Raw genomic sequence first — 22,387 nt, 5'->3', positions numbered from 1 at the left:
AGAACTTGTGCAAATTTAGGCTCTGAACTAGCTAAATAAGCCATGTCAGTAAGCTCTCTTGTCTTATTCCCTGGCCTGCTGGCCCATGAAAGGACTAATATATAATGGTCCTATTTAAGGTGGAAAAAAAATCCTGGCCGAAGGCCACCACTTGCTGAATCCTCTGTGCACCAAGGAGAGAACAAGCAAGCTGCTCTGCTGATCTGCTCCGAGTTGAAAGCGATTGTGCTGGGGAAAACGCACGTGAGAAATCGTAGCTTTGCGTTTTTCTCCGTGGGATCCCCATGTTAGCATATGGACAAGGAATACACCGTCATCTCTCCGGAGATGGTTTTGTGTCCCAGTGCTACCTCCCAGCTACTCCCAGGGGAAAAATCGGCAGTTTTTCACTAATGTTAAACGGAAAAGATCACGCACACAACCAAAATAGCTGGTAAACGTAGTTAGACCTGGCAGCAATACTGTTGTAAGGTCAATTTTCCAAAGTGAGTAAATCGGTTCCACTTAGTGGTCTAAAGCACACCTGGCTGCTTCATTTGGATGCTTGTTTGCTGCTCCAGCTGTTAGGACTGAAGATTTACCTGGGCTCTTATCTGCGAGGGGAGGTGAATGCACCTGGATGCACTCGTAGCAATGCAATCTCATCACAGCCCCCCCCAAACTTTGCATCTTCATATTGAATGTGGAAATCTCCCTGTGGAAGAAAGCCGCAGCGTGGGGCCAGAGATATGTCAGAGGCCCGTCCCTGGTGGGCTGCAGAGCTGCTTTGCCAAGGCTGGCCCTGGGGCCAGGCCCCCCCGGCTTCCCCAGTGCTCCCTGGCAGCGGACCTGAACTCGGCAGCAGCTTCGTCTCATTGAAAAAAAAAAATCAACTCTTTTTTATGCAGCTACTTTCCTTCTCGGCTACTTTACAGATTTTTGCATGTGGCAGATTTTTATCTCACAGATACTATCAGATGGAGAATCTAACAGGGAACATCTAAGCAGGAGACAGAGAAAGCTTTAAGACTACCCTGGAGGTAATCTGAATTTATTAATGGTTTAGCCAACTTCTACACCGAAGTAGCAATTTCCAAACTTTTCTTTTTCCTTGCCGTGCAGTGCTATTAGTTGCGGCCGCAGTTCCCAGTCCTGCGCTGGGCCGTGCACCTCTGACGGAGCGCGGGTGGGAGTGGAGGTGTCCCTCTCTTTTCTCCTGCCACCTTTCTGTTTCAGAATTAACCCCGTGAGATGGCCAAGCCTACCCACGCCTCTCAAAATAACAGACTCGAGATGTGCGCGGCAAATACCGGCCTATTTAAACTGTAAAGATTGTTAACGTGCTTTGTGCTCCTGCCTTGCCGAGCGGCTGGAAACTGGCTAATTTACAATCCTGAACCCGCAGAGTTCTGAGCATCCTCGGCTCCCTTTGACTTAATGGAAATTGCAACTGCTCTGCATTTCGTGGGATTAAGCGCAGTGTATCCAATTCCAGACTGAGGGTGCTCTGTGATGAGTCGCTGGCGGATGAATGGTGGTCGGGTGGTGCTATTCTGTGCCGTACGCTGATTCGGGAGCGTGTAATTTCATGTGATAGGAGGGACCGGGAGAAGGCCTGGACAGGGCAGCTCTGCGAGATGTGTATCTGAAAGGCAGCAAAGACGACTGAAGATTAGGGAAGATCACAGAGATCTCACTTAAGGGTACCTACAGCTGGGTCGGGGAAAATACGCGATTATCCTATGACTGGCTTACAATGAGGATCTGGTGTCGGAATATTTCTCTGGAGGGAAAGCTGTGAATCTTGACACGTACGTTACAGGCTAGCACACAGGCATGGATGAGATTGCCTGTAGTTGACTTCAGAGCGTTCTGTTATGCACAAAACCTGACTGAATCCTCCAGACTAAAAAGTGGCACCAGCATTTTCTACGCTCAAATATTTCGTACTTAGTGTTTCCAGAGGCTACTGGCAGGCGACTGAATGGCCCCGATCCCAAGCGCAGCTCCATAGCAGCCATCGTTCGGGGAAGTCCTCCCTGTCAGCTGGCGGACTTGAGCAACCGCTTGTAATCCAGCATATTTCTCAGCAATTTCTCAAACTGTCACAGTTCCTGACACTTTAGTTTCTATATTAGAGGAAGCATTAAACTGGTCCTCGTGGTCCTCGAAGCCTGTGTAATAGGATGAGGGAGTATGCACACGCCACCTGAATTACTAAGCGGCTGTTGCTCACTTGTAAAGCTTGATTGCATCTAGAAATCAACATTTGCTTCGGAAGCATCTTACTTTGATAAGGTTAACTTCTTCCCTGGGAGTGATAAAGTGTTAAACAAGCGTTTTTGTGCCGGCGAATGGAGTTCAGGCGATGGTAGCCCCATAAATAGATGTGCGCGCTCTTCAGGGAATGAATGCCGAATCCTTGCAGAAGTTTCTCTGAGCACAAAGAACCAAAATCTTTGAGCCTGCAGCGCTAGTGACCTAGCAATTAAGCAAACATCCTTGGAGAACATCTGAGACAAGCTGGCAAAGTGTAAATATTTGGTGTGCGTGAGAGCGCCTTGTTGAGATATTGCAGTTTGCCCACCGGTCTGTCCCACGTCCGTGCTGTCCTCTGGCTGCCCCAGCCCTGTAAGCCTCGTTCTAGCTCCTGCATTCAGGTCCTGCCGTCGGTTAGGGCAGAACAGGTGGCTTCTTCCAAGAGAAATGGCAGCAAGACCTTCGTGCCAGAGCAGCGTTGCACATCCCTTCTTTGTGGCTGCCGGGAAGCCTGCCCGCACCGGGCTGCGGGGACGCCTGGGCGGGCGGTCCTGCAGCTTCCTGCTCCCTCTCCGCGTCTGCGGTGGGACGTGGATGCAGCCGCCTGGAAACTACGGATCTCCGAGTTGACTAACAAGCAGCACCAAGGCTATTTGCAAGTCAAAGTCAGCCCTCGTGAAGGGTTTCAGCTTCATAGTTGCCCCCAGACCTCACCAAAGGGCACTGTCGTTCCAGCAGACGAGCTCTTGTCTAATTGTCACCCCCAAGGATTCCGCTAAACGAGTGTGTCTCTGTTTTTTTGTGTTCAGTATTTTGTGTCTGGGTGCTGGCGAATATTATGGGCCATTTGCAAAAGCGAAGAGAAAACGTTGCTGACTTAAAAACAGAAGTACAATGCTTTGAAAGTTAATATAAGGTTTAGCACTTGAACTCTGAAACTCGTACCCGTCTTTTTTTCTCATCAACTACAAAGTCAGTCTGGGGCTGGAGAACGCGTGAGCCCTCACCGCTGATATCCTGTCCTGGACCTCAGCTGCCGGTTTGTCGATGGTGCATGGGGCAGACTAAACACTCTTCGCCTCTTTCCTCGGGTATATCCGGGCTGTGGAGGGTTTTGGCGCTTGGGAGGCTCCCGGGCAGGTGCCCGGGGGTCAGCTGGAGCGCGTCCTGCCGGTGCCGCGCAGCACGGCAGTGACGTGGGCTTTTGCGTTTGCACTGTCAGAGCGGTCACATAGCTCGGCTGGCAGTGTCTCGCCCTGGATTTTAGTAGTGGTGTATCTCAGAAAACGTATTTTCCTGCTAGTGCAGCAGGGGGTGCGTTACTGGGTGGCGGAGTGTGAAAGTGGCTGCGTCGGCCGCGTTGTGCCCCTTCACGTGCTCGTTGTATGTTACTGCTCCTGAAACAGCAGCGTACGCGGAGCGGGCGTTGCGCAAGCGGGTAAGCCGCGTCAGCGTCGCCTTCAAAGAACGGCGACGATATTAAGGAACTGAAACTTACACTGGAGAATCGACTCAGGTGAGCTACTGTCCAGCTAGCGTTACCGAGTGAGGCTTGTTTTTTGGGGCCAGCGCTCTCCGCAGCGAGAACTGGGAACGCCTTTGTCACGCTGGCGTGCGGACCCGGTACTTCTGCCTTGAACGTGCCCTGCGCGGCCCCTCCGTGCCGGCCGGGCGCCCCGGATGCTCGCGGGGGGCAGCCCGAAGTCAGGCCTGTAATAACACGCAGCGAATTTAAGCGCCGTCGCCTTCACATCTGCGTTCTCTGTCCCCTTTGCAGTCAGCGGGGAGCAAAGCAAATCAGTGCCGACGGAGGCTGGCTCACACCTTTGCCCTCGTGTAAGGGACTCTAAAAGTGCCGTTTTGCTGCGCTCTGAAACGGGCTGACCCACAGGAGCTCAAGGGCTGTAACCGTCCCCGGCGTTCAGCCACAACGAAAGCCCGCGGGTCGCTCAGGCTGCCAGTGACCAGTAGTGGTTCTGCATACTTCCATGTGGCTATGACTTGAATTTATTGCCTTTACGTATTTTGAGCGGACTGATGTTTTTGCACTCTTCTTTCTAAGAGAATATGTGAAGAAATGCCCAGTGTAAAAAATAGTAGTCTAAAAAACTGTCCAGGCAAACTGTCTAAAAATCAATCAAAGATAAAATAAAATTCGAACGTTCAACCTTGTCTGTTTTGAGCGAGGTGCGCAAAGCGTTAACTGAGCTTAATTAATTTTGGAGAAAAACCTTCCAAAATGTAGGTATTTTAATGTTAAAATTTTTAATTTTAATGTTAAAACGAGACCCAATTGTGTAAGAGTGAAATCATATTCAGGATAATTATGCCGAGAATTTTTCTATTAAGACTTGGCTTTAGAACTGGAACAAGGTGGTGGTTTACAGAGTACAGAAGGGTAGGTGAGCCCCGGCCAGGGCCAGGGCCAGGGCTCGAGCCCAGCCTGTGCCCTCACCCTCAAGGGAACAGCGCTGATAACGACTTCAAGAAGCTCACAGCTTCCTGCCTTTTTTCCCTGTCGTTCTGGAATTTAATATTAAATGCGACACGGCGTTTATGCTGACGTAGACTTGTTTGAACAAGTCTAGCAACTTTGGAAGCGTGATTTTCGATGGAAAAGGCCAAATTCCCTCCTGCTCAGTCAGTAGAAGCGCAGCCGAAGGCTGCTGGGAGCGCACCTTTGTGGAGCGCGCGTGCCTTGGATGGGCTGAACGTAAAGTCCAAATTAATCAGAACGCAACCGACGCGAATTACCTTCTCAATCCCTAATGTCTTGTCGGTGTCACCACTGACGGGCGTCAACCAGATAGCTTAGCTTAAAGGATACCACAATTCCTCGCCGGATGAAAAAAAGGAGGGGGAGCATAAAATCAGAAATCTTGTGATGAAAATATAAATAATGCCCGTAAATAATCACTGGAGCAAGTCGGAAGGCCTGGGCACATGAGTCCCACGCGGTCGATAGCGGCTGGGCTTGTGGCTTGGCAATAGGGTTTTGATTTCCGTTGCGGGATTATGTGGAATTTCTACTTGAATCCAACAGTATTTAGATAAAAGGGTTAGAGATTGTTCAGTGCCCAGAATACATGCTTTTCTTCAGGAAATAAAGACCCTTTATTTACATTCTTTTGGTGTCAGGGTGATGGAGTAGGCAGATGAAGCTGATAAACTTTTTATGACGCTAAGGAAAGATAGTAAGATTTCTGCAGTTACGACTTTCAAAGGCGCCCAGTCTGACAGTAGTAAAACTGCCCCTGATTTCAGTAAGAGCAGGATTGGGCTCTTTTTTAGCCGGTTTGTTGTCAGTTGATCTCTTGGTTACTTTCAAGAATGTAAGAATCAAATGAAATTTTATAATTCATAGTAGGCAGAACGTTATATATATGTCATTTGCGAGTGCTGAGCGCCTGGCTCTGACAGCTTTCACACCATCAACTTAGATACTTATTTACGACTACCACATTGCAGAACATGGTTGTACGTTGCGATAATATTTTTGGAGTCTGAGCTCTGAAAAAAACTTAAGTTTTTCAGTTCTTAATGCTATTAATAAGGAAGTACATTGCTATGGTATAAGTCAGGCACTTTTCCCTTCGTAGGACAGTTGTTTGCTATAATCTGGTAAAGCATACATTTCAAAACCAACCTCTGTGTTTGCAATGGCAATTTTGTACGTGCTAGTTGTTGTGAATATATAAAATTTCAAATATGCATACTTAGCACATAGTGAAAATTAAACCTTTATTAAATTTTCACATGAACTTAAACGTATCTGTTCATGTAGCAACTGCAGGCAGAAATTCCATATTTAGTTTAAAAATGCAGGGGGAAAACCTTTACTAAATTTCTGCTTTACGAATTACTTTACAGAAGGCAGTACGTTCTTTCTCGCTGGTGCAGAAGTCTGTTATAATACTTTAATGTCATAGTGGACCTGCTTGTCTGAAGGTTTTGCTTTCCAATTGTTTGTTTTATCGCTCACAACTTATTTTTGTTCTTTTTCAGTTGAAGAGGGTGAATCTTCAGATTTTGCTTTGAACTGGGACCCATCAGTGACTCAATCAGGTAAATATTTTAGGTTTTTCTGATTGCAAAAACTGCCAGAAAGCTGCCAGGGTTTTTACAGGAACTGTATTTTGTATGTCACATTCCTGTCTCCAATCCAAGACTACCCACTGCAACACAATTTTTATATCAGTTCCATATGGTCAATAAAATCTATTACATACAGAGACTAATATACTCTTATCCTCTGGAGAGCCGTTCTTTCTTCTTGTGGGCACACTGAAACGGGTTGTGATTTCGCCAGTATAGCTGCTTTGAAGTTTTCTGCGACGGGCACTGTTGCACATTCGTTCCAATCTAATTACATAAAAGCGACTTTAATAGGAATTTTAAACTTCAGTCTCGATTGGAATGTGAGTATTTCTCCTCTTGGCGGAAATTGGAAAGCACTGTCAAAGCTGGAGAATAGAAGCGGTACATCACCGCGGCAGAGGGGTTTGACATTTGAACCAGCTTTTGTCTGGTTGATAGTGCTGACGCTAACACGTGCCTGGGACTCGTTCATCGGCATTTTACGCTGAAAATTTGAATAAAAAGAGGCTGAAGAGACTGAACGGGGTGAACCAAGTTTGTCTGTATTTGTGTAACATGTATGGCGCGCACAACCGTTAGGGTAAATATCAGGCGAGGAATACACTTAGCCTTGGGGCAAGTAACGAGTCACGCTTTATTTACTGCTTGTGCCGCGCGCAGTGAAGTTTAACTGTGTCTTCTCTCTCTAACGCTGACGACGTTCTCGGGATGCTTTGGGTTTTGAAGGCAGTGGCTCGGCTTCGGTGGGCTCCCGGTGCGCGGCGGGGGTCCCTCGGCGGCTGAGCCGCCTCAGGAGGGCGGCGCGGGGACCGAGCAGCGGCGGGGCTGCCGTCCCGCGCGGCGCCGGCCTCCTGGCGGCAGCCGGCCTCTCGCCGCCCTGGCGGGGCCCCGGCCGCCTTTCGCCGGCCGCGAGGGCTCTGCGGCGCCGTCGCTGTTCTCGGGCGGCGAGTATCGCGGCGGCCGGAGTTAGCCTGGGCTTTCTGGGCGGCGTTGGTGACGTGTGAGTAAAGCAAGCCTGGGAAAGGGTTTCCCCAATTTTAGTTGAGTCTGCTCCGTTGTTCTTGCTTTTACTCCCACGATTACAGCTCTCATTCCAGACGTGTGGATGCGGGGTAAAACGTGCTGTATGAGTGCTAAAAAACGTGTGCTAACTGGTGGGTTTTCCTTTCAGCACGTTTGGTGGGTGCAGATTTTAATCCCGTGCTTATAAAGGTACAGTGGGGCGTCCTGTAACGGCGGGGCCCAGTTCGGGGGACGCAGGCTGCAGTGCGCCCGAGGAGCGAGGCAGAGCAGAAGGAGCCGTAGTCTGTGGCGGTGGAGGAGCGCGGTGGAGCTCCTCGCTCTTGTGCGGTGTGCCTCCAAAGCGACGTGCGGTAACCAAAACCAGTCCCCCACTCCCAGGGTGCGGGACTTTCATTATGTTCTTTTATGATCTTCCTGTTTGCATTAGCTCCAGTAGTGCGGTGTTGAACTTCAATAAAGGGTGAAGAAACGTGCTTCGACTTCTCGTTGCAGGCCCCTGCCTTCCCCGGCCCAAAATGACAAAATTACCTCCCCTTCCTTAGCCCCCCCCCAACAAAAAAAAAAAATAAAGACCAAAAACTGGACTTGTTAACTCTGAAGCGTTTGCCAGATGTTTCAAATTAACATATTTTTCTCTCTTCTTCTCCTGCGTGTGTTTGTACACCCCTGTGTGTGTGCAAACACGTACAGAGCGACTTCTGAGACTTTCTGTTGGCGCTCTGTTCAGCTACTGTCTTCCCCGGGCGAATGACGCTGGCAGCGGTGTCGCCCTATCGGGGAACAGCGATGTCAGCTGCAGTGCAATTTTCAAAACACTTTTTTTGCTAGCAAAATATTGATATAGGTGCAGTTGTGGAGGGAGAAAGGGCTTTTTATAAGCTATAGCTTATATTGTTCACAAAACCAGCCTAAGGTATACTGACATCTTTGTTGCCGGTGCAAGTTCAGTCCGTGGTAGTAGGGCTTGTCAGTGCGGTTATAATAGCGTCTTTCCCTAGATCGGACTTAAGCTTTTATAGTTGCCAGGCAAGATATGTCAAACGCTGGAGTCCAAGTTCTCTTTCTTGCGGTGAGATTTCTTTTACTGAGTTGCAGTTACGACGTGAATAGCTCCGCAACTGCAGAGAAGCAAGCTCTAATTACGTTTGCCAAGAAAGTGTGTCTAAAAATGAGCCCAGGGCTCTGGAAATGAAATCGGTAATTTGCCACAAATCCTAGATTGTGAAGTGGCATTTTCAAAACGGCGTTTTTTTCCCCTGCGAAGCGCTTGGGAAGCGCTCTGCTTGTGTGCGGCGTTGCCTGACCCCGCCAAGCGGGGTGCCGGCGGCACAAGTCGAGCGCTCGTTCAGGTCTGCACGCCGACGGCTCAGCGCCGGGCGCCATCCTTTCTCCTGTGTTACTTCTTACTCCTTTTTGCTTTCGCTAACTTGCTCACCTACTTTACTGCGGTACTTCTGCCATGGGAAAGCAGGTGAGCATGTCAGTGCCTTCTTTGGCTCAACCGCCCCACGCTAATAAAACCTGTGCAGGTGACACGCTTTACAGGAATGCAGCCCCGCGGGAGCGCACTGAGGAATTGATTCAAAATACAGCTAAAAATAGTTTTGTTTTGTTTTGTTTTGTTAACAGCCACAAGTTAAAGGCTGTGTGTATTAACTTAGAGAACCAGGAAAACGTATAAGGAGGCAGCGGTTCCCCTGATGCAGCGGAAAGTAATCTCCGCGTCCACCAGCCCCCTCTAACAATGGGCATATCACAAATTTCCTTCCTCTCCACTTTTTGTAAACACTCTTTCCTTAATGTAAAAAGAAGGAGGAAAAAATGCTTTTCCTTTCCTCTCCTGATCGCAGGGCTTCGCCTGCTGCTGAGCAGCAGATCGGTGGGGTGACGCTGGGTGGCTTGAGGGACAGGCGTGTTTTCCGTGCCGGGGAAGAGCAGCGCGGCCGAGCGCCGGTCCGGCCGGCTGTCGCAGCTGGTCCCCCCGCCCCGGCGCGGCCGGGCAGGGCTGCCGCGGGAGCCCCGGCCGCGCCGGGAGCCCTGCTTTGCGCAAGGCTTTTGTGCTGCTCCTAAGCCAAGAGGAAAACAAGGTTTCCTATTTGTCCAGCTAGACCGTGGCTGTGCAAGGCTGCATTGCTGTTGCAATACATCACGGGAGTGCTGTCTTGAGGAGCAGCAGGGGACGTTTTAAAGAAGTAAAAAGTCTTACTAAATATATAGAGAATTTAAGGCATTTTTAAAGACCTGTGAAAGCATTTTACCTGGGGGCTGCGGGGGAGTTTCTCCTTAGCCCGGCTGCGGGGCCCTGGGGAAGTTCTGCTAAGTCGCCTGGGGCAGATTGCGTCCTCCTCAGGAGCTGGGCAAAGCCGTCGTTGTTCAGCCCGCTTCTGAGGGAAGCGAAGGTATCTCCTTTCTGTGCCGTAGCTACGCGTTGCGGTACCGTGCGGGGAAGAGCCGGGAAACGCCGCGCTGCAGCCGCGCCGCGCGACGGCTGGCTGGCCGCCGACCGCACGCGGTGGGTTTTGCTGAGCGTTTGGGCTTGCAGAAGATGCGCGGGGAATCTTTTTGTTATTAAAAGACTGAAAAGGGCTTTGCAACGCCGGGCCGCTTCTGCCCGCGGCCCCCGGCAGGGCAGGGGCGGCTGCCGGCCCTTCCCAGGCGCCCGGCACGGCTGGCTGCTGCCGCCGCTGGCTGGGGCGGCGGAGGGACGCAGCAGGTATCGCGGGGTGAAAAGACGCTGCTAGGGAGGTTACGCTTCTGCTAGCAGACGTAGAAGCAGCAAATTTGGAGAAACTAACCGCAGAGTAGAAAACCTGTGGTCACTCGTTTTCCCCTCTCTGCAGTTTGGCGCGAGGTCTCCCAGCTCTGTGAACCACAGCTTTCACTTGCCGCCTGCAGAAGAGGAGCGCAGCTCGGGCGCTTGTTTTCCCGCAGCCCTACCAAGGGCTGGGCTGGGGGGACTTTCAGGAAAATCCTGTCGCTCGGAGGCCCTCTGCCTATCCGTCAGCTCTCTGCCATTTGCTGTCCTCCGGCTGGCGTATTCGGATGCCAGTTCTGCTACTGTTCCTTCCCCAAGTGTTGAGAGGAGCGTTTATGTCCTTTGCTTACTCTGTTGTAGGGTTAGATTTAATTTTGATTGCAAAAGGAGTGCTGGGTGAGAAAACTGGGTTTCATGAAGCGAATGGAGATAACACCCTAGCAAGTGTTCATGCTTCACCTCTGTTTTCCCCTTTTCTGCTTATTCAGTTATGCTACAGGACATATTTTCTCCCACCTCACCTTCCCCCTTTTGGGGCCTGTTTTAGCAACGTAAAGCCCAGAGGAACCTCAGTCTTCCTCCTGGCGCTCCTGGGTTCGCCTCCCGCAGCAGAGCCCCGACCTGGTGCCCGCGCAGCCGCGTCCTGCGGCAGGTCTCGCGGCTCCCCGGCTGTGCCCGTCTCCATGGGTGCCCACGGGCCGGCCGGGGTCGAGGTGGGCTCCTCCGCGGCGGCGCTGCGGGCTGCGCGCGGCGCTCGCTCTCCTGCCCTGCGACCCTGCGTTCCTGGGCAATGTCTGGAATAGCGCGGGAAGATCCCAAATTAGAGAGACTGCCCTCCCATAGAGAGCGAGCTCTTTTCCTCAGTTTTTGCACGTGTTGCGTATTGCCTCATTTAACTTTTAAATGGCAGAATGCTAAAAAACCCACCCGGAATCAACTTCTGGAGCTCTCTCTGCTGCGGAGCATGGAAAGGCAGGACCCAGCTCAGTGAGCATTGTCTTCCGGGTACTCTGAAATCACCCTTTCTAAGCATCTTTACAAGCTAAGAAATCTTTTAAAAGCTGGTTTCATTAGTAAATCAATACTAGAAGATTCTGGCTTAAGTATGCAAAGATTTCCAAAGAAGTAAACCTTTGGACTGTGTTAGCAAAGAACATAACAGACTTTGATAACTTCCCTAGTGGAATATTTTTTCAACAGGCTAAGAAAGGTTTTATCTCAATTGATCTATTTTCTTATGGCGATTTTAAAAACAGCATCCTTTTCTTCTCTGCACGGACCATCTGAGGTCCCTGAGAACTTTCCCAGGCGTTTCCAGCCCTGGGATCGTGGCGCGGCGGTGCTGCCGTGCGGAGGCAGGATCGTGATGCTGGTAGCGTGTAGCCTCCTAGCTACAGGGTAGCTAGAGGTGCTGGTAATTTCGAATATCTGCTCTAGGACTGGCCAAAACCCAAATAAAAGCAGACTAGAAATAAAAGCCGCAGAGGTTTCCCAGGTGGGGCATGGGATGGTGGCTGTCGCATGGCGGACTCCCTGGACACGCGGTAACGTCCAGGGGCTGCTTTAGCGAAATCACTGCTCTTTCCAGCCAGTGCTGCTGCCAAATTAAAGGCGGAAGAGCCAAATTCATTACACTGCACCCTTTCTGAGACCCGCTGCCCAAGAAGATTATATTTCAAACCTTACACCGGTTCACTAAAGGGTTAAAAGCATTTATTTTAAGTAGAGTTGTTATTTTCCTTGCTAACGCTTGGGCTTTTATGATGTGACATAGTTATGTGTCCTTTCAGAGGAGAAAATGTTTTTAATGCTCCTTTATCTCCAATCTTTCACATATAAATAATGCGTTAAATAAATTGCAAGATGCTCAGGTGGTTGTGGGAGGCTGGTAAGGATCTAAGACAGATATAAGATTTTTGGAACAGGTATAATATTAAAAGAAATAATAGAAGTAATTATAGAGCCTTGCCAGATTACTATATCTGTAGGATTTTGTGAAGACACTTTGTTTGTGCTTGGACGTGAGATTGCTTCCTGGGAATGAATTTCACTTCTCAGCTGTAGCAGCCCAGCAGAAACAGGGCTGTTTCTTTGAACGACTAAGTTGTCGGCTGGAGCGACAGATGCTCCTCTGGGCTCTGCTCGCCTGACATCCCGTGGCCCCATCACCTGAAGGAAAAGCAGAAGTCTAAAACATTAAATGCCACCAGAAGCGGTTTCTTCAGGAGCCGTTGCCGTGCGCTGCACGGTGCCGCTTGGGCACTGGCGTCCATCACAGGGACGGGCGACCCCGGGCCTACTCCGACGTCTCCGGCGGCGCGGTGCCCTCCGTGCCCGCCTTTCGGCCACGGAGGACATCTCCTTCAGGAAGGAGCTGGCCTCGCGTGCAAGCACAGCATGGGGGTCAGGATTGAAATGAGAAGCTCATACCTGCGTGTTATGGCATTTCCTAGAAAATACTATTAAAAATGTTAATTGGGCAAATTGCAGCGATAGCACTGAGGAGGAGAATTAACTTCCACGGTAAAAGAGGGGAGGAAGTAAAGGCTTGCTTAAAAGTGAGTTGTTTCGTGTTCCCCCCCACCCTCCCCATTTCCCCGGCTTTTTAAAGGCGGTTTTGAGAGCAGCCGTGCTAAAGAAACGCTGCGGAGGTGCGGTGTGCTGCGGTATTGCTGTGCTTCGCAAGGCCTAGAGAGGCTCTCCCAAACACTGCTGCAGCGCGGGCAGATGCGAAGGCCTGCTGGAGGGAAGGTCTCCTGCCGGCTGCGCAGCGGTGGCCGTCAGGAAGCACCGACAGGCGGCTGTGCAGTAGAAACGCAAGGCTTGCCCCGAGCACCGTTGTGGCCGGGGCGAGATCAGCCCGTTATGGACAGCAATGGTTTATCCACACCCGGGACTGTCAGCGAGGTTGCATTAACCTCAGGTGAAGTCTGGTGATCGTGGCGTGTCTCTAGCACCAGGTTGGTATGGGATGGGTCAGGCTGAGCTCGCTCTGCTTGTAGCACACCTTTGTCCCTAACTTTGTCAGGCGGGTGTTGTAACTGCTGGGAGTAGGCAGCCGTCGCTTTAGTTTTCATTTCCTTGCCCTGATGAAGGAGGTCCTTCACCCAGGTCCTTCTGGGATGGAGCTGCCCAGCTCCCTTCCCTGCTCACAGCCAGCGCGTCGGCGGGTGTGATACCCCAGTGAGAGGTGGTACCTCCAGCCAGAGCAACTGCTGGGAGTGTGCCTACTCCTCCTCTTCACATGTCTGTATTTTTTTTCCTTTGGTGCTACCCTGTGATCTCTTGCTGCCCAAGCAAAGGGATGTAGTCAGATGAGCTTTTCCTGTGTTTTTTAGATGAAAATTATATCTTTTGTTTATGGTGGTCCACTGAGGCATAGCTAGCAGTAATGGGCTAAGAGAAAGCAAAGGAGATCCTAGGCTGAGTGTCAGGAAACGTTTCCCAATAGTGAGATCTAATAGACTGTGGTATTATCTCCCATTACTTAGGTCATTTTCAAACTGGACCAGACAAAGCACTTGAAAGTACACTGTAGGAGCAACGTTACACTGGCAGCACGATGGATAAGATGACCTAATAGGTCTTTCTCATCTCTAATTTACCCAATTCTGCTGCATTTGGGATTTGCTAATATCCTGCAGATTTTAGGACAGAAGCAGACTGGATGCGCTGGCAGGTTACGCTTTTGAGAGGTTATTTCAGTAAGGCATTTTAATGTAGGACCGCAAAGCACTTTACAAATGCCGTTTAAGCCCCCTGACCTGGTAGAAGGTATGCCTTCCTACCCCATACTCATCCCACTCTCTGTCTCTGGACAGCCATATATTTGTACCAAGAAACGCAAAATGAGGTTCTCCCAGCTTGGGGTCTTGCTCGGTGTGTTGTCCAAAGGGGCTCGGGTCCAGGAGTCATGCGTGCTTGCTGATCCACGTTGTTTTGGACAGTTTCTGCAGGTCAGTGGCTTTCCCCTTCCAGGCGTGCTCTGCTTGGCCGCTGGGAGCGAGGGAAGAGGAGACCGCGTGACTGCAGGAAGCAGTTGCAATGGGTTTTACCTCTGTGCAATTAGCCAGCTGCAGGGCTGAAGGAAAGCCTCCTGGAGAACAATTTCTTCAGTTTTTACAGAAACTTCTGCATGTCTTTGACTAGTTTTCACGTTGCAGTTTTACCTGGTAGCTCAAAGCTCCCAGCCTGAATAAAGGTAATTGCAATAACAGAATATACCACATTGGCCTATTGCTTAAAAGAGAAAAATCAATCAAAAGTAATGCTGCAGTGGTGGATCACTGCTAATCATTCTTTTTGATAATAAAGTATATTGTACCAGTCATGAGAATGGGGTTTTAAAAACAAGTTTGTAGAAAAAGAAAAACAAATAGCATGAACAAACTCCACAGCTTTATTTTCTCGGCTGGGTAAGGATAGTGATAGGAAACGCTGCGTCAAAGAGCTGTGTGAAATTTGTGGTGCTTTGCCCAAATAATCTTTCCTCGTTCAGAACAGGAAACTAGAGTCGTTTGAGTTGGAAGGGACCTCTAGTGGGTCTTACCCAACATTAACCTGAACTGCAAATGCTTCAGTAACCATTGCCTCTGTACATTCGGTTAAGTTGTTGTCTTTAACAGTAAAGCTTATTGTAGAGCAAGAGTACAGGTATGCTTCTCATAGCGTAAGAATGCGCATAAAACAGAAAAATAAGGCAAGATACTCATGAAAAAAAGGACTTTTTAAGCTAATGTAACTTGACGTTTACCATAACAGAAGACACATTTGTGTTTCTGTCATTTAGTGTCTAAAGTAGCCTTTTCAGTACTGGCTATAAGGGATTATGATGTCACTGCCATAAGAAACTGAATTCGTCTCACAATCTCATATTTGTTGTGTATAATTTGAAATGAGGAAACTGTTAAGTGGGACCACTTATAATGAGATTTGAGATACCCTATGGCTCTCACTTGGAGACAAGTGACCTTTGTCTTTTTGAGGCTGAGCAGCAGCACAGTAAAGATTTAATAGATGTGTGCAGAGACGTGGCGCTAGATTGGGGTGTGCATGGAAGAGGTGCTCAGTGTGCCTTGCTCCACATATTTCTGAATTCATCAAGTTTGTGGCTAAAGTGCCTGCACGTTTGCATATTTTGCTCGCCATGCTTCCTTTCTCCATTGGATGGCTTTGGCATTCGTTAGCGTAAAGTATTAGGCATTCGCTAAACACTGAGCAGAGAAATGAAAAAAATGCGCACTTCGCTTGGAAACACTGTCTGTATTACATAAAGCTCTGACAAGATCAAGCCTCTAATTAAATTATCTGGCACGTGGACAATTCTGCGCTGAGATCGGCTGAACTAATGTGTAGCCATTAGCTAATACAGCCACCAAATCAGAAGTACCAAAGAGACAATTTACATCGGGCCACAGCGTGCTTTAAAAAATTCTGGTGAGTTGTGAAGCCTGTAATGTTAATTGCCAGTTAGCACATTGTAATTGCTGTAATTATTTGCAAGTAAAATGATGCAAGGGACTTGCATTGTACTTTCCTTACACTTCACATGTTGGTGATCCACTAAATCTTCCACTTAGAATTTTGCTACTTATTTTAAGAGCTCAAGAGCCACTCGGAGAGGTCTGATCTCATCTGTAAGCTTGCTGTTACCCGTGCTGTCGGTAACACTGGCTAGTGGCTGCCGAAAGTCTTTATTAAAAAAAAATGCAGTAAAATAATAAATGGAAATCTCTGCTGCTGACCAGAGAGAACGTGCGCAGCCCTACAGACAGCGTATCTGGAGCCCAGCTGGGAGAGAGCCCTCAGCACAAATTGCCAGCCTATTGCATCCCACAGCCACGCCGCGGAAGTGGGCCAAAAGCTCCTCCGTATGGGATTAAAGGGATGTGTAATAGATTAAAGATCAAAAATGTTAATTAAGAAATGGTCTTTTCTAATAAGATGCCTTCAAGGGCACAGTACCAAAAATGAGGAAATATCTCATTTTGGCAACCGTGCTACGGTTGTAATGAAATTGGAGTGCGGGGTAAGGGGGATGAACACGCTGAAGCCTCGTTTTAAGGACGTTTCCTTTGGAAGGCGTAAATCAATTAGCAATAAAAACATAAATATAAAAATCAAAATGGCATTAATCTGAATGCTACTGAACGACACGTGCACTTTAACTTCATGTTTTCTTAAGGATAACTTGGCAGGTTGTGACCGATAGAGATGAACTACTTCAGTTTATTGGTATTTAAGCAGCAGTATAGTAATTTGGCTGAAAAAGCCCCACTTTTGTTGGAGGCTTTGATGGATTTGAGGTGAATCCATGCCATATATTTTTCTGAATTAGTTTTCTAGATAGAAGGTCTAGCACCTTCCTTGCTGGCTGGCGACTTTTATGAAACGTATTTGGGGAAGGGACTGACTTCCCTTCAGCAAACCCCAAAGCTCTTGTGTTCCCGTCTCCTGCAGAGGGGAGAGCTTTGTGTTTTACAAATAAACTGATACGCAAGTGCTACCTTTTGTGCCAAATCCAAAAGGGCTGTGAAGGTTTAGTGCATCATTGCAACTAAAGCAAATTCATTTTTGTCTTAATCTTGAACACCCCAGTTAGTGACTCTGCTGCTACATTTTCTTCTATTAAACTCATCGAAAAGCCCAGAGGAAAAACCGGGTATTTAACAGCGTTTTTCCTTGTGGTGGGGTGATGGAGTCTCTCGCTCCGCGCTTCAACCCACCCTTTCCCCCCTAAGCGCTAAGGCGGAAAGCTGCAGTGTTCCTGAAGCGAGTCGTTTGCTAGCCTAAAATGGAGGGACCCCGTAGGCAAATTTCTTCCCTCTCGGCTGGAAGCTTTCGTTTGGATAAAGAAAACCACTGCCGGGGTGAGACCGTCTGGGCAGGGTGCGGATGCGCCTCAAGGCTCTAGCTGTTGTTTGCACCGAAGCTGGCGAGAATCTCCCGTCCGAGGGAAACGCTGCGCTGCGGGGAGCCCGCGCGGCCTGCCAGCTCGGGCCCGACGACAGCATCTCGGCTGAACCCCCCCCCGCCCCCGGCAGTGGTCTGAAATGTCGGTTTGCGGCTGTCGCTGTGTATTTCGTATCGTCCTCGCGTGACGGCGTCCCCGCGGCGCGGTGCTGTGAGGGGGCTTGCGTCGGGGCGCGGGCCGAGCCAAACGGCGCTGGGCGCCTGCAGCCTGGTGTTGCCGGAGGGCTGGACGCCGGCGGGCGTGGGGGCTGCGCCCGCGCGCGGAGGGAAAACCCTGGGACTTCCATCCGCGCGCCTAACCGAGCCGTTCCTCAGGGCGCCCGAGTATGGCTTGGGGGCACTGATCTCTCCTTGATTGTAGCTGACGCGCGTAGCGCAGGCCTGAGTTACCCCTCTGAGGAGCGCCGCATCCCGCGGCGCGCGACGGAGGCTGTTTCCTCTTCTCTTGTTACGAAGCTCCTTCAAAAACCTCAAAGTCGCCTCGTCCGAGGCAATTTTGAAGACCATGTTCTCAGCTGAAGTTCTCCTCCAAACAGTTTCGAGAACCACTGTTAAGGCGGACGCGTGTAGTCGGTCAGTTTTCTTTCGGTTGCGGGAGGGGTGACTTCAGCTCAGCCTCGCTGATTTAATCAAGTAGGTTATATTTGCGAAAATAGGGTCAGCTTGTCATGCTGTCATTAATTTGTGCAGAATGTGTGTCATTCACGCAGAAACAGAGAAAACTTGAATTCGAACTTTATTTGATAGTAGTTCGTATCGGGCTCTTTGTGTTTAGCACGTGAGTGCGAAGCAGACGACCGTTTATCCTGTGAAATGAATGGGAAATGTTCTGTGCAAAAAGCATTTGGCTTCTTGTCCTTGATCATATTAAACAAAATACGTTTAATGCCAGATTTCCACAGTAACATTCAGGAAGCATATACAAAATCAGCAGGATTAAGCAGCTATGACTGAGAGCAGCATTTGGCCTGTAATCTCAGGAAAAAAAAAAAAGTAGTAAAAATGTACTTATTTTTTCTGCTAACGGTGAACTTCAGGCTGAAATCTTGTACGAATTGGCAATTAGCCAGACTGGTGAAACATCTTCTAGACAGAACTCCATATCTTTTCTTCATTTTTTTCTTTATATATTATGTGCTCAGACAGCTGTGGTGTTGAAGACATGGGGAATATCACCCCTACAAATGCTCTTTGCATCCCTCGGTCTGTATTGTGGCAGGCAAGCATAGATCCTTTGGCATAACAGACTTAAATTATGTTCCATTTTTCACCCTTACTTCCAGAAAGACGTCTAAGCAGCTGATACGTGTTGCTCAGCATTTATGGTGTTTTGTGTGTGAAATTGAAATAAGACTCAGTATCGCTGTTCCTGCAAAACAGTTATTAAAGAAAGGCGAATTCTTAGGGCTTTTTCATATACCGAGGTTGTAAACCTGTTGTATTTTAAATATCTTTTTGATTTACAAAGAAACGCAGATGCACCACGCGCACGAGAAGCGTTGCAGAGCCATCAGCAAACTGCTAAATGAGAAAACCCATCACAGGAGTTAAGTGATTTTAGCATGATACTGTAATGAAATATTTTAAAACCATCTCGAGTTAATGAATATTGTGGCCAGCCTACATTATGTGCTGAGGATGTAGGAAGTGGAAGCGCTTTAAAAATAGACTCCAAGCTGCATTTGTGGCACATAGGGTGGAAGGACCAAGAAAACCTTTCCCCGCTGGCGGTGGGGCTGCGGGTGCCCAGGGGCCGCTCAGCACCGCCAGGGCGGGAGCCGTCCCGCCGTCCCACGGCCTCACGTCGAGGCCAGGGGACCTCTCCAGGCCGAAGGTCCCTGCGCCCGCGCAAAGCGGGGAGATTAAAGCACGCAGCATTTCACTGTGCAATAAGCAGTTTCGTAGCGTGAAGTCCTCAGGTGCGTTTTTTCTTCACTGTCAGCAGCTAAAATGCTAAAACGCAACTTTCATAGTTTCAGGAACAAAATTGGGGCTGGGCCCCTGCAAAGAAACCTCTCTTTTTAAGGTGGATAATTTGTTGTTAATATTACTTTTTACCTAGTGCAAAGTACACAGGGAATGGGGCTACTAAAGAGCATATCAACTGAATTAGGGTTAATTAGAAGTTCTCCCAAATAGCTGGTGCTTCATCAGCAACAGAACAGCATGTAAATAAATCTCATTTCTCTCCTACTAAACTCTTTAGAAGCTTAATTACAATGGCAACGGTCTTCTTTTTTCTCCTCCCTTTTTTCCTTAGTGGGAGAGGGTCATTATCAGCTCCATCTGGTAACAAGTATTAGGAGCAGTCCTGAATCCCACCTCTCACAGGGGTCCTTTGAGGCTGAGGAAGAAATGGAGGAACTTCCTGCACATCCAGAAGATCCCAATTAAGGCAGTTTGCAAGAAACTTAAGCAGCAGAAAGCACCAATGCAAAGAAAAAAAAAAATATATATATATATTCTGGAGAGACTTTGGTTAACTACGAAAGTATTTCCACTATTTGGATTTTTGGCCATCTAAATTTCTTTCCCATTACTAGTTATTTGCCACCAGAAATCCACACTTAGGTATTTTATCTGTCCCTTTAGTTTTTACCGGGCATCATTCCCATGATCCAGGCCTGGGTCCTCTGGCAGTTGTTTAGGACTGTATACCACATTTCTGTGGTATTTCTCACACATGAGACGCGCAAAATTAGCGGAGCAGTTGAGGGGAGACAAGTCTTTAAAGTCATTTCAGCTTTAACTCTTTTAAGTGTCTTTTCACACTTTCTTTACCGCGTAAGGCTAGAAAAAAGAACCTAGGAAAACGTTAAGAGAGAAAGTGTTATCACTGCTAAAAAGATCACCACGCTGGAGGACTGGTGCAGCTAACTTATTATTCCAGAGATAAATAGCTGAAAACCTCTAGCTAGAAATTATTTATTGCGAGGAAAGTACGAATCCTGCGCGCGGGGTTCAGTTGGCTGCAGGAAGGGCGCTGCTGAGGGCTCCTTCCAAGGCATTGGGTTAGTTCATTTGGTGTTTGATTCGCTCTCTGCTCTGTTTTTTGGTATATATTTTTTTAATTTCTAATTTTATTAAAATCAGTGCATGCCTTATTACGTGGTGTCACGTTTCAGACTACCCTAAATTAATAAATGAGCAGCGGCAGAGTAGCGTGCCACAGGATTCGAACAGCATGAGCCACGCATAAGTGTATTTCACTCAGCTCAAATTTAAATACTCTGCTTTGCTCAATTTAATTATCTGAAATTACTGAATTAATGGCTTTGTTGAGTGAAACGTGTAGGACTTCAGAGTTTTGCATGAAAGAAAGAAATTAGAAAAGAAATTGGAGGGACGTTAATTTTTATGTGAGAGCTGGTGTTAAACACAACCTGAGCTATAACTGAGCCCGCAGTCCAAAATTACCGACCGTTTAAGAGCCGGAGAAGAGAGACGGAGCAGGAAACGGCAGGACAGTTTCTGCATCTTTCTGCTGACTTGGTTGCTCTGCTGGCCTGGGTTGACGCCGTCCGCCTGCCTGCTGGGCCGGGCAGGCGCGGGTCGAGGAAGCGGTTGGCGGCCGGCCCCGCTCGCGCCGGCGCTGGTGCTTTTTGCCGAGCCGGATGTTTCTGCAGCGGCGAGGGCCGGCTCCCCGCGCCGCGCCGTCGGAGCAGCGCCGCCTGCCCTCTCCCCTTTCGGCTCCGCATCAAAACCTTGTGAAGCCAGCGCACGAGTGTGACAGGGACAGGGCGCCGGGCTCTTCCCCGCCGCGGGTTTTCGGTTTCGCGTTGTTTTGCCGTGGCCGGTTGCCGTCAGCGGGAGCTGGGCTCCGCGGTCGGGTTCGACCTCGCGCTCAACCTCAGGTTCCCCCAGTGCCTGTCCGGGGCAGGGCCGCCCGGCTCTCGCTCGCGGGGCAGGAGCCCCGGCGCGGGGCAGCGCTGGGGGCAGGCACCCCCTTTCCTTAGGCGCGTCTGGAAAACCTTTCTGTCGGCAGACAGCATGGGAGCGGGACAGCCGGCAAGCTTTTTCTTCCAGGACCTTCCATCAAACCAGCCCATGAAACCCACCGCCGCGTTACGGCCCTGGCCCGCCCTCTACGCGCCGGGCGCCCGTAGGAGCGTTACCTCCGGAGCTGCCCCCTAACAACGGCCCGCAGACTTTTGTCCTCCGAGGCGTGAGGACTTCCCATCACGGTCCTCGGAAGAGCAGAGCCCTGGCGGCCCGTTGGCTTGCACGTTTGCCGTCCTGGAAGGAAAATGATCCAGGCAGCCTCTAAGCAAAGTTAGAGCTAGGAAAAGGTCAGCGAAATAATTGTTGCTTTAGATAATTTGCCCAAGTGTGTTTTGCTTCTTGCACCAATGTATTTTCCCCTCGGTTGTTCCGTCTTTTTCTTTTCCCTTCATACTGATTGCGTACCTTGTTCTTTGACGGAGTGCTGAATGCTGTAGCTCTTTCAGGCTCAGTCGTAACGTCTTGGGTTTGTATCGATATAAAAATTTTAGAAAAGGTAAATAAAAACTCTAGAGATGAGGATACAGGATAGTTTTCAGGCAGATATGCCCTAAACACGGGAAGAGTGCGTTTTGAACAGACACATATTCAGGGACGTAGCTAAGAGGGTTTTTTTTGAACTGAGGCCTCACTAAGCTTTCCTGTTGCAGTCTTGTCCTCATGTGTTTACACTACGGGCTGTTATAAATAGAGGAAGGGACTAGTCCACGGGCTGAAACGTGTTTGCAGAAAGAGCAGTTCTGAGTTCTGGGCCGAACTGAGGGGAGGGAAAAGGGATTCTGCGTCTTGAATTAGGCTAAGGGGATTCAACATTTAAATACATAGTCACATTTTGTCACTTATGGTAAATTACATCATCTGTAATTTTTCTCTCTTTAAAAATCAACAGGTTTATTTTAATCATCAGTTCCAACAGATGGTATTCTAAGCAGAACTGGTCGATACCTTATTTTTTCATTTGATATGCAGCTGCAATAACAAGCCACATGTGAATTTTGTTAAGCCTTCCAAATTTTCTGTCTGCTCAGGGAACTATAGATTTAAGCTTTACAGATATCTGGCTTCACCTTAAAGTAAGATATATATAGAGAGAGAACGCATACTGTTTCTTTAAAAGAAAAAAGGTTTTGTTGTGACTATAAATTAAAATGCAATTAAAATGTCCTGTGCTAGATCTGAGAGCAGGATTCTGCGGAGCTGCTAGAAACAGGACGCCTGTTTTGAACAGAGATTTGACAAATATTGAAGTTGATTGTATTATTAAAATATTAATATAGTTAAATGAAAGTTTCTTTGAGC

General features: G+C 48.7%; 1 protein-coding gene across 1 annotated transcript in view; it reads left to right on the top strand.

Moving 5' to 3' along the window:
* Positions 1–22,387, top strand: part of ZNF423 (zinc finger protein 423) — a 221,110-nt gene that overhangs the window by 34,545 nt on the left and 164,178 nt on the right. The window contains exon 3 of the mRNA XM_068955862.1: positions 6,244–6,303. Coding sequence (XP_068811963.1) covers positions 6,244–6,303 — 60 coding nt within the window. The remainder of the gene's footprint in view (positions 1–6,243; positions 6,304–22,387) is intronic.

This window comes from Struthio camelus, chromosome 10, assembly GCF_040807025.1.
Source record: "Struthio camelus isolate bStrCam1 chromosome 10, bStrCam1.hap1, whole genome shotgun sequence".
Taxonomy (NCBI): domain Eukaryota; kingdom Metazoa; phylum Chordata; class Aves; order Struthioniformes; family Struthionidae; genus Struthio; species Struthio camelus.
Note: the sequence above shows the minus strand (reverse complement) of the source record. Positions and strands in the feature narration are given on the sequence as shown.